Here is a 13176-nt window from a genome sequence, read left to right as displayed (position 1 = left end):
ACTCTTTTACACATATAAAAACAGGTAGGCTGAACTTGATTAGCTGTTTGGTATTTGGATGGGTTATCTGTAGAAGTCAGCACAAGCCAACTCTAAAGATTGTATTGAAATCATAATTTCATATATATTTTTTGAAACAGCTACATTACTTAAAACAAAACGTGGTGACATTGTGAAAGGCAAAATGTATTTCATTGTGCAGAACATTTTTACCTTTGATGTCTTACACATCTGTACTGAGAAAAATGTAAAAGGTAAAATAAGGTTATATTACTGTTTATTTGTTACAGTAGTTGAAATGTTCAAATAACCAGTATTACCCACATCATTACACCACCAGCAGCCTGAACCATTGATCTAAAGTATTCATGTTGGTTATGTCAAATTTGGATCTTATCATCGAGATGACTCAGTGGAAATTAACTGTTATTACACCAGGCAAGAGCTTTCCACTCTTCTTTTGTCCAATTGTGGTAAGCCCATGCAAGCTGTAGCCTCAGATTCCTGTTTTTAGCTGACAAAGAGTGGTCTTCTGCTGCTGTAGCCCATCTGCTATAATGTTCAACATGTTGCATTCAGAGATGCTATTCTGCATACCTTGGCTATAATTTGAGTTATTGAGAAGTGTGTCCATTCTCCTTTGACCCCAATATCAACAAAGAATCTTCACCTGAAGAACTGCTGCTAACTGGATTTTTTTTCTTCTAGATTCACTTTTCATTCTCTATGAAGCCTAGATGGCTGCATGACGAAAATCCCAGTAGACCAGCAATTTGAAAATTATTCCCAACTTCCTGTCTGACACTATGACGCTATGTTCAGAGACGCTTAAATAATATTTCATGTCGCTTTGAAATTCAGCAGACTCTCTTTATCATATCTACATGCCTACAGCTGTGGTCAAAAGGTTACATACATGCATGATGAGCATGAATGATGGTAATTTGGGAATGAATTCTGTGAACTGTTCTTTTTCATGGGTGAAATGACTCTGCACCATGAATCTTTACTAAGATGCTCAAGCTTAATTTCCTCTAATCCTCACAGAATCAAAAGTATATATACAGGCATAAAGTATACATGTACCCTCATTAATATTTGGTTAAATATTTCTTAAAAACTTGACCAGACACTTTTGGTAGCTACCAGGATGCATTACGGCAGAATTCAGGGTGGATATTTGACCACTTTTATTAGCAAAATTGGTCGGTTTCATGCCTGGCTTTTAAGCACAGTCTACAAATTCTCAGTAGGATTGAGGTCAGAGCTTTTGGAGGGCCATTACAGAAGCTTAATGAAATGTTATTCATCTTTGTCACCACACTGTCAGGCTCTGGAAGAAGACCTAAACTGTCACCTCCAGTTAAGCAAATGTACAGAAATTCATCAAATATTATTATACTCAGCTTTCTGCCAAAAAATGTGTTTTGTCTGTCTACAAAGGTAAGATTCTGAGGAAGGAAACAAAAAGTTAAGCAATTTAGCATTACCAGTAAATTATGTTGCTGTTAACTGTTTGCCGAAAACTGCCAAAATAATTCCAAGAATATGTTTTGCCAAAATTTAACATTTGTTTGAGTTTTTTTGTTTTGTTTTGTTTTGTTTTGTTTTGTTTTTCTCCCTTTTATACAGGTTTAAGTATATGTTGCAAAATCAATAAAAACTTAAATGCAAAAAAACAAAAAACAAAAAACATTTCTCTTCCTCCAGGAACAGAAGTGGACCCATTGATTCTTACTCTTGGAGGACTGTTGGTCTGCTGTGTGACTGTAATCATTGTCCTCATTTCCTGCATGACTTGTTGTCATTTCAAAGGTTGATTATAGATTGACATTTATATTATTTGCATATATATCTAGAATATGATATTAATATGATTCTACTGCAGTAATATTTTTTTATTTAAATTCTGTTTTTTAATAGTAAAACTAATTCTCAAAATCAATTATTAGGCTCCATTATTTCATAAATGTTGTTAAAAGTTTAGAGATTTACTGCCCACCTGGATGTCCTTGGCTAAGTTACAACCATAGGCTCATTAATCCAGATGCCCTTGAGCAAAACTCTTTCACAGCTCTCCCCAGCATATCATAACGTCTGCATACATTATACACCAGGGTATAAAATTATTTAAAAAAATATTTGTTCATTTTTTTTCTTAGAGAATGAAAACTATTACAGACTGATATGCAGCCTTTGATTTTATTAACAGGAGCAACAAGTGTTTCCCATCGTCTGGGACATAACAAGTCAGTTGGAAATCCGACAAATGATTTGGTAAATATTAATTTTTGTTTTTCCAAATTGTTTTTGTAATTGTTTTTCCAAAACATAAGTAAGCTACATTTTCACTACAAAAAACACAGAACAGCAGCCCAGAGGAAAAGTTTCCACACAAGACACATGATATTTGACAAGAACACACAAAGCCCATTCTAACATATATAGCTTGACGAAAGATTGAGCTCTCTCCAAATCTAGCAAAATTCGAGCTGCTGTTAATGTGCTGTTCTCTGCTTTACTGTTGCCAGAGCAGGTCTTCAGTCACCTTCTGCCTTATGTGATCATCTAGTCTGTATATATGCTGAGTTGATAATATAGCTACAACAAAGAAAATCTAAAATATTTTTTCATTAACAAATATATTTCTGTAGGATGGAGAAGAAAAAGATGTTAACTATGCACCGTTGGATTTCTCTACAAGGAAGATGAGAGAAGGAAAAAAGAAGAAGAGTGACTACGCAGACTGTGTGTACTCTTTTGTCAAATCAGAAGAACAAAACCAGCAGTAGCCTTCTCTCAGAAGAGAAAAAAATCCTCAGCTTACTTAGTCATTGTTACATTTGATTTGTAACATTGTATTTCCTTTTCCAAGACATTTTGCTAGGAACCAGTTGACCATCAAATTACATCATTTGGCAACTAGCGTTGCCAATTTTTGAACTATCAATTAAGGGACACTGGTGTGCCAGAAGCACAATGTACAACAAGCTGGGCAAACTGTAAATATGCACTATGTGCATAATTATGTATACTGCACTATGCAAATATGTGTGAATACTCTTCTAATAAAAATGCAGTAAAATGTTGGCATTCAGTTTAATCAATATTTCATTTAAAACAATAAAGAAAAATACAGTAAATGATAACAGAAATCACATGGGCCTTTTCTCTGAAAAATAAGAAAAAAAATAGAAATAAAATACTGTAAATAGGGGCTTCAACCACCCAGTTACATTTTTCAAGGATATGTTTTTATTCATTGCTGACAGGCTGAACCCTGGTATGTTTTTCTTCCCATTGTTCCAGATTCAAAGATTCAAAGTGTTTATTGTCATGTTTACAGAAGAAATAGCATTTCTCTGTGCAATGAAATTCTTCCTTTGCTCTCCATACGCAAATGCCAAGTTAGGTAAGGGTTAAAGGAACAAGATAAATAAGGATAAAAATAAGACAAAATATTAAGATGAATAAATATAAAAATAAGGAAAAAATAATGAAAGATAAATAAATAAGTTAAAAAAAAGCAAGTGATTGAGACAAGTGATGTCGTATGCAGATATCGTTGTAGATGCATGTACAAAGGAGCTTAATGTGCAAAATTAATTTAGTGTGCAAAGTGTCCTGATGTGCACATTGCAGTTGCTGTTCAGGAGTCTGATGGCAGTGGGGAAGAAGGAGTTGTTGAGTCGGGACCTTCTGGATTTCACACTTCTAAACCTTTGTCTCGAGAGTAGAAGTGTGAACAGTACGTGTTGAGGGTGTGTGGAGTCTTTGAGGATGGAGGCAGCTCTCCTCTGGACTCGATGGTAGATGCTCTGCATAGTGATCAGGGGAGTCCTGATGATCTTCTCCGCAGCTGTTATCACTCTCTGCAGGTGTTTGCCGTACCATGCAGTGATGCAGCTGGTCAATCTGCTCTCCACATAGCAGCTGTAGAAGCTGTTGAGGATCTTGGCCGACATACCAAATTTCCTTAGCCTCCTCAGGATATATAGCCGCTGCTGAGCCTTCTTGACCAGCTGTGTGGTGTTCAGTGTCCAGGTGAGGTCCTCACTGATGTGGACGCCCAGGTACCTAAAGCTGCTCACGCTCTCCACTTCACTCTAAACAGCAGCTGGTGAGGCCTCTTCTTCTTCCTCATGTCCACTATCATCTCCTTTGTTTTATCAGTGTTGAGGGTGAGGTTGTCCTCACACCATGACACCAGACTAGTCACCTCTCTCCTATAAGCCACCTCGTCCCCACCAGTGATGCAACTGATCACTGCAGTGTCACCCGCAAACTTCAGTATGATGTTGTTTTTGTTGGAGGTGACGCAGTCGTGGGTATACAGGGTGTAGAGGATGGGGCTGAGGACGCATCTCTGTGGTACGCCAGTGTTTGTAATAATGCTGACAGAAGTCCTGTTGCCGATCCTGACAGACTGAGGCCTGCCAGCCAAAAAGTCTTGTAGCCAGTCACAGAGGGTGGGGTGCAGGCCAAGTGTAGACAGTTCGTGGATGAGTTTGTGAGGGATGACTGTGTTGAAGGTGGAGCTGTAGTCAACAAAGACTACCCTGATGTAGGAATCATTATTTTCCAGGTGGGAGAGGGAATGGTGAAGGGCAGCAGCATTGGCGTCTGACGTAGACCTGTTGGGCCGGTATGCATACTGCAGAGGATCCAGAGTGTGTGGAATATTGCCCTTGATGTAGGCCAGCACTACTCTGTCAAAACACTTTGCAATGATTGGAGTGAGTGCAACTGATCTGTGATCTCTGGGCTTTTCTTGGGGAGAGGGATGATGGTTGTGGTCTTGAAGCATGTGGGAACGATGCTCTGGCTGAGGAAAAGGTTGATGATGGATGTGAGAACATCAGCCAGCTCGTTAGCACATGCTCTAAGGGCCCGTCCAGGGATGTTGTCTGGTCCTGCTGCCTTGCGGGGGGTTGATCATCCTCAGGACCTTGTGTACTTGGTCTATGAGCCCACTGGCGGGGGAGAGGGTCGCGTGATCTGGGGGTTCTGAAAGGTATTGGAGGTGTGGAGGGTCTGGGAGGTCTGGGGGTATGGGATGTCCGGAAGGTCTGGGAGGTCTGGGGGGTCTCAAAGCGGGTGTAAAACATGTTGAGATCATCCGGCAGACCGCCTACAGAGCTGATGGTGTTGGTGGTAGCCCTATACTACGTGATGTGCTGCATGCCTTGCCACATCCGCCTGGGGTCAGCAGAAGAATAGAAGCCAACCAGCTTCCCTCTGTACTGCCTCTTAGCTGCTGTAATAGCTTTCCTCAGTCTGTACTTCACAGCTTTGTACTCCATCTCATTGCTTGATCTGAATGCAAGAGAGTGAGTACGCAGCATGTGTCGTCCCATTCCAGGACTTTATCTGAAAGCCAGGTCTCGGTGAAAATAAGAGCGCGGCATTCTCTTATTTCCGTCAAATTTTGTCGAGTTTGTTTTGGATTACTTACTCAAATGTAACTGAAGAAGACTGTAATTGGAGGGGGGGGGGTTTGTTTCTTTTTTTGTTGTTGTTGTTTTTTGCAATATGCTGATGGATGTTAGGATTTCCAATCGTGTCTTGTAAGAAACAGTTATGGTTTAGGTGTGAAACTCGTGTAGTAACCTGTTATACAGGTTATTGTTTGGTATGTTGGGAAAAGAGAGAATATTTTAGTGCATAAAATAGCTGATTGCACACAGTATACCCGACCTGGTGAGGAAAAGCTGGAGTGTGGACTCCAGCTTGTTGGTCTGGTGACCCAAACAGGCTCTTCTTCATATTTTTCTTAGTTTATAAAATGCTTTTCAAACTCAAACATTATGACTAACACCTGGATTTTCCCGTTTGAGTGCAGCTAGCCAAAAAGCGAAGAGCCAATTACTGCTAAATTGACAGAGTGAAAGTGGGCGGTATTCATATTCATACATTAACCCAAACCAACTCCACTTAACTATTATTGTTGCTAATAAATGCAAGAAGTGAGTGGAAAATAAACTGCCCATTCCCAAACAGAACATGATCTAGTGTCTCTTTATTGTGAAACTTGCACCTCCAACCCAAACCCTAAAGCAATTTGTTCACTTTCTTTGCTTTAATTTTTATGAAAGTATTAGTGAGAACAGGTTGCCCTGATGCCCTCAGATAACACACACTGGACCTTAAGCCCTATATTCACACAATTTAACTTTCATACACAAACACATAAAAAGTGGCAGCCAGCTTTTAGAAAACAATAGATTTACTGGAAATTTTAGGCCTCCCATTCTCTTTGCTGCATCAATATAACAGTCATCTTCTCTTTATCATGATTACTGTTAGGTTGAAATTGTTAAATGTTGTCATCATTGTACTTAAATTTGTAAGTCTTGCCTTAAACTGTATGATCAAAGACATTCTTCTGTTTTTGCTCCCCTCCCCAGCCTGTTGAATGGTGAGGACGGCTATAGTGTAACTGTAGGCACATCCTCAGCAGGAAGTCACACAAACGCACCGCCATTCATACACACTCACGTGCACACACACACACACACACACACACACACACACACACACACACACACACACACACACACACAGTGTTTTAACCTTTTGTGACCATAGGGGGGTTTTACAATGGTTGTTGGTGTAAACTGTGTGTCGCACAATAAAAGGCTGCAGTGGGGTGATGTTCTTTGGAGTGGTCTGAGATCAAGGGCAGAAAGGCTGCTCTGAGATCCTTCCCTTGCTAGCAAGTAAAACCGATCGATCGCTGCTCTATCTTGCTTTCTTCAAGTCTGAACTAGCAGGCCTGTTGTAATGCAGACCCAGCAATTACTTTCATAAAAATGAATAAAACAGTGGAAAACTTTGACACCATTTAACTTCTGTTGATCTAGCACCCAGAATGAATTTAGGTGCGATTCATGGTCTGGAACAACTCGTCCATTCTCTAAGCAATCTATTTTAAAACAGTGAATGCGGTGAGTGAGGTGACAACAGAGTGAAGGAGGACTTCCCCCTTACAGACTAGAGTTAGTTTCTGATTCAAAAAGCACATTTTAAAAGTTAAGTAAATTAAAGTAAATAAGAACACATGTGATAAGGATAGTGCAACTAGATGTCAGTTACACATTAAATCTCACAATGAGTTTATGAATACAGTCTTGTTCCTATACCTTAATATACTTTACTAGTAAAGTTAGATTTCAAGGGATTGAACAAGAGAGACACTTATGAGTGTGCACACAGCCAAATGTTTATAATCTCAGCTAACAAACAATGCAAAGATCATGAGCGTGATCATGGGAGAGTTAAATTAAGTGTCCTATTCAAAAATTACTTTCCTTTTGTCATTCTCACTCTTTCAGTCTTTAGACCAGCTCAGATCTTTGTGTCAGGTTTGCACCAAACCCAGGGGTTTGAAGTCCCACTCCAATTCAGGAAATGTTATGAAGCTTTTCAAATACAAATGCACATGGGTTCATTATATTCTTTTTACTGTTTACTACCACAAAGACAAAGACAATCACACCTATAATATATCTTCTTTGAAAGCAAAAGTAAAACAGCAGTGTACCAGCAGGGCAGAAATACTATTATTATGGACCCAGCTGACTCATAAACAAACTCAGTCAACAAAGTTCAATGATGGCAACAACCCTTATGGTTTAATATTGTTAAGCATGACAATATCAGCATGTATAAAAGACTGTCTCTTGGTCTTCACTGCAGGTACTTTATACCAGCAACTCGAGGGAAGCTGCGGAGAGGATGGTCTAAACATAATAAGAAAGAGGTCGCCTTCCTCAACACCTCCCTGTTGTAAAAATCCACAAGCAAGGTCTGAGCCACAGATACAAGCCTTTCAGACAGCTTAGTATGTCTGACATCCTAAAAAGTGTAGTATGTCTCAAAAATTGTATCTGTCTGTACCTATAACACAATCTGAGCTGCAATAGTTTGATAAGATTGCTGTACCTGAAAACAAAATTTAGTTGGTGATATCTTAAAAGTTCATTCAGCACTTACTGCACAAGGTGCCAGGCATGACATGTCACCAAAAAGACAAAGATTTTTATACAACAGATTAAATCAAATGCAGATAATCTTACTACAGAATTGGTTGAAATCTCCTGCTTCTACAGAAATACCTCAAGAGATAATCCACTGATGGACCCAAATTATATCAGGAATACCTGTGCTTAGTACAGGTCAGGTATCTAAGCTCTGTAATGGCTGTTCAGCAAATGGTGCCCAAATTTAACATGAAATATTGATCTTTAGGCAGAGCAGCGTAGAGATGCTCTGCTTGCTTAGTCATTCATTTGTCACTCGTAGCATTATATATTTAGCAGTTAATCAGCAAATTATGTTATCATGTCTAACACGTCCTTGAACATGTGTGATTGTAAAGGGAATATTTAGATTATCTTCTTATATGGAGTAATGGTTCAATCATGATAGAATTAAATGAAAAGGACTGTTGTTATTTTAATGTGTTGATTTCAAAGATAAATCATGAATTTGTCCTTTATTTTGATTTCATGTTGAATGGATTTAATTGATTCCATTTTCAGAGCACTTGTATTGCACAGCAACAGTCAAACCAGCATCAGTTTGCAACAAATGGAAACTGAGTTACACCTCATATATGATGAAGTCTTTGGTGGAAAGCTGAGAAACCAGACATACTTCAGACATCATTTGATTGTTTCAATAAAGCTTCTGCAAGAGCCCCATAAAAAGCAAAGTTTATTTTCTGCTTATTTTCAGAACACCTGACAAAAATAGCTGAAAGATACAAAGAACTCACAAAACAAAGTAGTATTTTAGATGTTTCTGTGCAGATTTCTGTATTTCTATTACAGCGGACACAAAGGAAAACAGAAAGGGTAAAGGAATGCATTTAAAACACACTAAGAGTCTGGGCATGCCAATATAACATATCAGTCCAAAGTGAAGATGGATTTTGTTCTTCCAAATTGAATTCTTGTGAGTTACTAAAGGTATGACAAATCATCATTCATATTTTATGTACAGTCATCACAAATAAATACATCAGGTTTAAACATACAATAATACATTAGCTGCCACATAGTGTATTAGCTGATGGCCCAGTGAGATGAAATACAAGCTTTGCTCAAGCATCACTTTTTCCATACTCAAAAGCTCTGACATCAGAGTAAATACACATTGTCTCTGTTGCTCTCGTGTTCCTTCTCTCTGCTTTGCGAGTGTTTCTCTTGGTAAAAGTTGGTGCAGCATAAGTCAATGAGTCCTCATGTCTCTGAGAAATAAAAATAAAAAATCCATCAACTTGTATGCACATCCATAGACTAACAAGAAAAATTGCTCATAGCTATGCGCTGATTGCTGTTCATTTCTAAATTTCTTACTTGCTGGATTTGTTGTTCTGCACCAGCTGTTTCTGTATTTGTTTGTAGAGAAGCAGCAGCTGGATTAAAACAATTTGAACAAAAGAAAATAACTGTAAATAGTGACCAGAAGCAAATGTTTCACTGTATTTTACTTTACTGAAATAACTGTTCTTACCTGAGGTTTTGTGTTTTTCTTTGATGGTATAAATGAGGAAGGCTATAACAATCAGGCTTATGCTGAGAGCAACACATAGCAGAAAGACAACGGTGTTGGTCAAATCCCAATGACGGACAACTGGAACTATATTGAAAAAAGTTCTTATTTAATGGGAAGTAAGAGTGAAATGTAAAACTAATATTGATGTGTAATAATAATAATGTATTAATATGGACTAAAATATGAACAATAATTTATAGAAAAATTCTTACCTTCGATATCGAGTTTTGTTCCATTTCCAAACAGTATCTCTCCACATGTGGCCACAGCACAGTAATAAGTTCCTGTATCAGACGAGCTGACGTTCCTGGAGAAGCTGTAGACACATTTTTGTTGGGAGGCAGCCTCAGGACTCCGCTCACAATAATTACCATTGTTTCCATGACTATAAATTAAACTTGGATGAGACTCATCTGGTTTGGCTCTGTACCAGTACACACTGTGATCTTCTGTACATGTTCTGTTCTCAGAATTAGAGAGGACTGAACACTGCAGAGTCACTGGGTCTCCTGGATGGACTGGATTAGACAAAGAGTCTTGAGTGACACCAGTGATGCCTGGGTCAGGTCCTATGAAATAAAAATAAATATGTTTCATTATATTCAGTTAAATCAAAAATATATTAAATTATTGCATATTGGGCAAATAAAGTTGTTGCAACTAAACATAAAAACTACAAATAATTTTGCTGTCGCTGGCGCATTAGTGTTGCTGTTTCTGTTTCACTTACCTTTGACTCGAAGAAAAGTTCCTTTCAAAAATGTCATGGTTAGCTGACTTTCTTTGATGCAGTAATAAACAGCTGTATCGTTTAACTGTGCTCTGTTGATATGTAGAACAAAAGTTCCAGGCTCTTGTTTTGTAGTAATATTATGGATCTTTCCAATAGTCGGAACATCATGAGATATTGTTGATCCTAGAACTTCAGGAAAGCTCTGAGAAGCAAGTCTGATCCAAAATAAGTTTGTTGAAAGCCAACGATGATCCCGGGAACAATTCAGAGTCACATTTTGCCCAACAGCAACATTTTTGGTGTCAAAGATCTGATGATCTGAGCATCCTGAAAATTAAAAGCAGAATCATGGTTACCAACAGTCATATAGTCATATAGTCATATAATCTTTTAGATTAATACACCACAGTGATTCAGTGATTAAGAATTCTGTACTTACGCCCAATATTGATCAGGAGCAGTATATAAAAAATTGTCAGCATTTTGTTTTTTTCCTCTTGACACAGCAGACGTTTGAAGCTGCATTATGAAAGGATTTGTCTACATTTAACCGTATCAAATGGGAGGGAACAATTTTTAGAGCAATCTTATTGGCTTCTCACTGTAGTGTTGTTTCACTGCACTACCACAATGGAAATATGCCATACCCAAATACATGAAACAACACCAGCAACACACTCATGGTATTTTATTTTTGACTGTCATATTGGTTTGGTTACAGTGGGCTGTTTACTGTAGACAACACATGGTTTGTTTACAACAGTTTTATCAAACAGAAATCAAAACAGGAAAATGTGAAGGCTGTGCGTGATGTTAGTTATTGTTCCAGATACAGGGTTACCCTATTTTATTAGTTTCACACTTAGGTCATGCAGAAATAACTGTCATGTATATGCAAAGTAAAATATTAATCGAGATACAGTAATTGTGAATCTTTATTTGCTTCATCTGCACATACACACACACACACATATCGTTATCCAATTTACCTTTCATACCTACACATAAACTTGAACGCAATTCTCGTAAAGCGCTTTGATTATTGGAAATTTTAAGTATTCCATTCTGTTCTTTTCATTGACATATATTTATATGGCAGTCACTGTTTTACCATAATCACCTCTATCAAAGAGAAGAAAACAGTGGATGACTGAGACTGTGCACTATTAAACTTCTTTTGATTGAGTACTCACAATGAATTTTGGTTCTCCCTACATTCAAGAAATACTTTTTTACATTTCAAAGTGAATAAGAATGAACGTGAATAATGGCAGTACATGCCAGTTTTATGTGTTTAATAATAAAATCAGTTTAAATTTGAGTTTTTTCCATACCTGTTTTTAAATTCTAGTTTAGTAAAGTGAGACTAAAGTGGCTGAACAAGGGACACTTAAATATATGGGTGTGCACACAGACAAATACTGACAAAGAATGCAAAGATAATGAGCTTGATTGTGAAAAGCTGTCAAATTTAAAAACATATTCCACAGGATAAGAGACAAAGTATAAACGCTACATTCTAAAAGAGGGGTTCTTAAACTTTTTTACCTCTGGGCCCAACTTTTCTACTACAAGGTGGCCCGGGGCCCAGTCAGATATTAACACTGTATTGAATAAGTTGATGTTGCTTTTGGTTTGATTTATATTTAATAACTAAATCAAATCAATTATGATGGCATGATGCAATGTAATAGACATTTATTTATTATGTGTATGTGAAACTGCACATAAAACAAAATGCCAAACAGGTTAACAATTTCTGGAACAAATCAAACTGCAAGTAAAAACTGAAAGGCTCAAATCAGGGTTGATAACACAAGAGTAATTAATAATTCAATTTTATTACAGCAAAAGAGACAAAAAAGGGTAAAAATAAAAATTGGATCAATAATGTGATAATAATCTGGTTAAATGAATGAATAAATAAACTTACAAATTAAAAAAACATGCAAATGAAAATATAGCTTTATAATCTGTGAGTGAATTTAAAAGTTGCTTCAGCAGTAAACCTTTTTTCACTGGCAAACCAGAAGTTACTCTTTGTATTTGAGACAAATGAACAACAACAGTCACAGCAGTCATGTTTTTTGGCAAGCTGCAACTCCCCTTTTATGTTCACCTCTTAATAAGACAGTTGAGCCTGCCTCTGAGACACGATCTAATCCAGTCTGGGTGGAATGGGGGAAAGGCTCATTCTCAGAGTAGCTGCTCTGAGTCTGTTTCAGGCTTTGGTCTTGGCTGTGATCCTGATTCACACAGATATGTAGTTTTGAATTGGAGAAGGAGTTTCACAGCTCTCAATGTCAGACATGGGTACTCCTTTGAGACATCAATCCAGAAGGACTCCAGGTCCAGTTTGCCCCACTGCAACTTTAAAGTGCTGTCGGTGGAAACTTCCAGAAGCTGGGATTCCAGATGTGAGGGTAAAGCAACATAATTTTCAGTGGGATCCACGAAAAAATGGGTCGTAAATCCACGTGTCCTTCTCTGGGATCCTCAGGGATTCATCAATGCAGTGGAAACATTCCTGAGCTGTGGCTCGTGTTGGTAGCTCTCCACTAAACAGCATGTCTTCATGCATACTGCTGTCCAGCAATAATGAACAAAAACCAGCAGCAATGCACCATTTGTGACATAAGTGGACTCGTCTAGTTGCAAACAGCAAAATGGACTTCTTTTTATTCTTTCCAGAGGATGATGCTGTATGTCTAAGGCCATCATAAGATGGCTCACACTGTTGTTTGAGGCTGGGATGGTCAGTAGCTTATTTGCAGCGCCCTCTATGGTCATCTCATGACTTTTGGTTTGCTTTGTATTTAATAACTAAATCAAATCTATTTCAGCTAACTGCTAAATGTTATTATCATTTTTATTTGTCAAAT

At 37.8% G+C, this 13176-nt stretch overlaps 1 protein-coding gene across 1 annotated transcript; it reads right to left on the bottom strand.

The window, feature by feature from the left end:
- Nucleotides 1-9106: 9106 nt before the first annotated feature.
- LOC147338282 (uncharacterized) lies at nucleotides 9107-10776 on the bottom strand. The gene is made up of 6 exons (XM_086260529.1): nucleotides 10734-10776; nucleotides 10292-10621; nucleotides 9774-10130; nucleotides 9520-9645; nucleotides 9363-9421; nucleotides 9107-9253 (listed from the first exon to the last, which is right to left on the bottom strand). Exons 1-6 carry the CDS (start codon nucleotides 10774-10776, stop codon nucleotides 9107-9109), a joined length of 1062 nt encoding a protein of 353 aa, XP_086116655.1.
- Between the last annotated feature and the right edge of the window lie 2400 nt (nucleotides 10777-13176).

This window comes from Aulonocara sp. 'chitande type north' Nkhata Bay, linkage group LG2, assembly GCF_057382095.1.
Source record: "Aulonocara sp. 'chitande type north' Nkhata Bay isolate Kocher_YH1m ecotype deep benthic linkage group LG2, A_spYH_male_GT1.1, whole genome shotgun sequence".
Classification (NCBI taxonomy): domain Eukaryota; kingdom Metazoa; phylum Chordata; class Actinopteri; order Cichliformes; family Cichlidae; genus Aulonocara; species Aulonocara sp. 'chitande type north' Nkhata Bay.
This window is presented reverse-complemented; position numbering and strand designations above follow the sequence as displayed.

Coding starts and splice junctions, on each gene's coding strand:
- LOC147338282 (XM_086260529.1), bottom strand. CDS start 10,776: ATGCTGACAATTTTTTATATACTGCTCCTGATCAATATTGGGC. Junction 10,622..10,733: donor GCTCCTGATCAATATTGGGC/GTAAGTACAGAA, acceptor TTTAATTTTCAG/GATGCTCAGATCATCAGATC. Junction 9,646..9,773: donor AACAAAACTCGATATCGAAG/GTAAGAATTTTT, acceptor TTTTCAATATAG/TTCCAGTTGTCCGTCATTGG.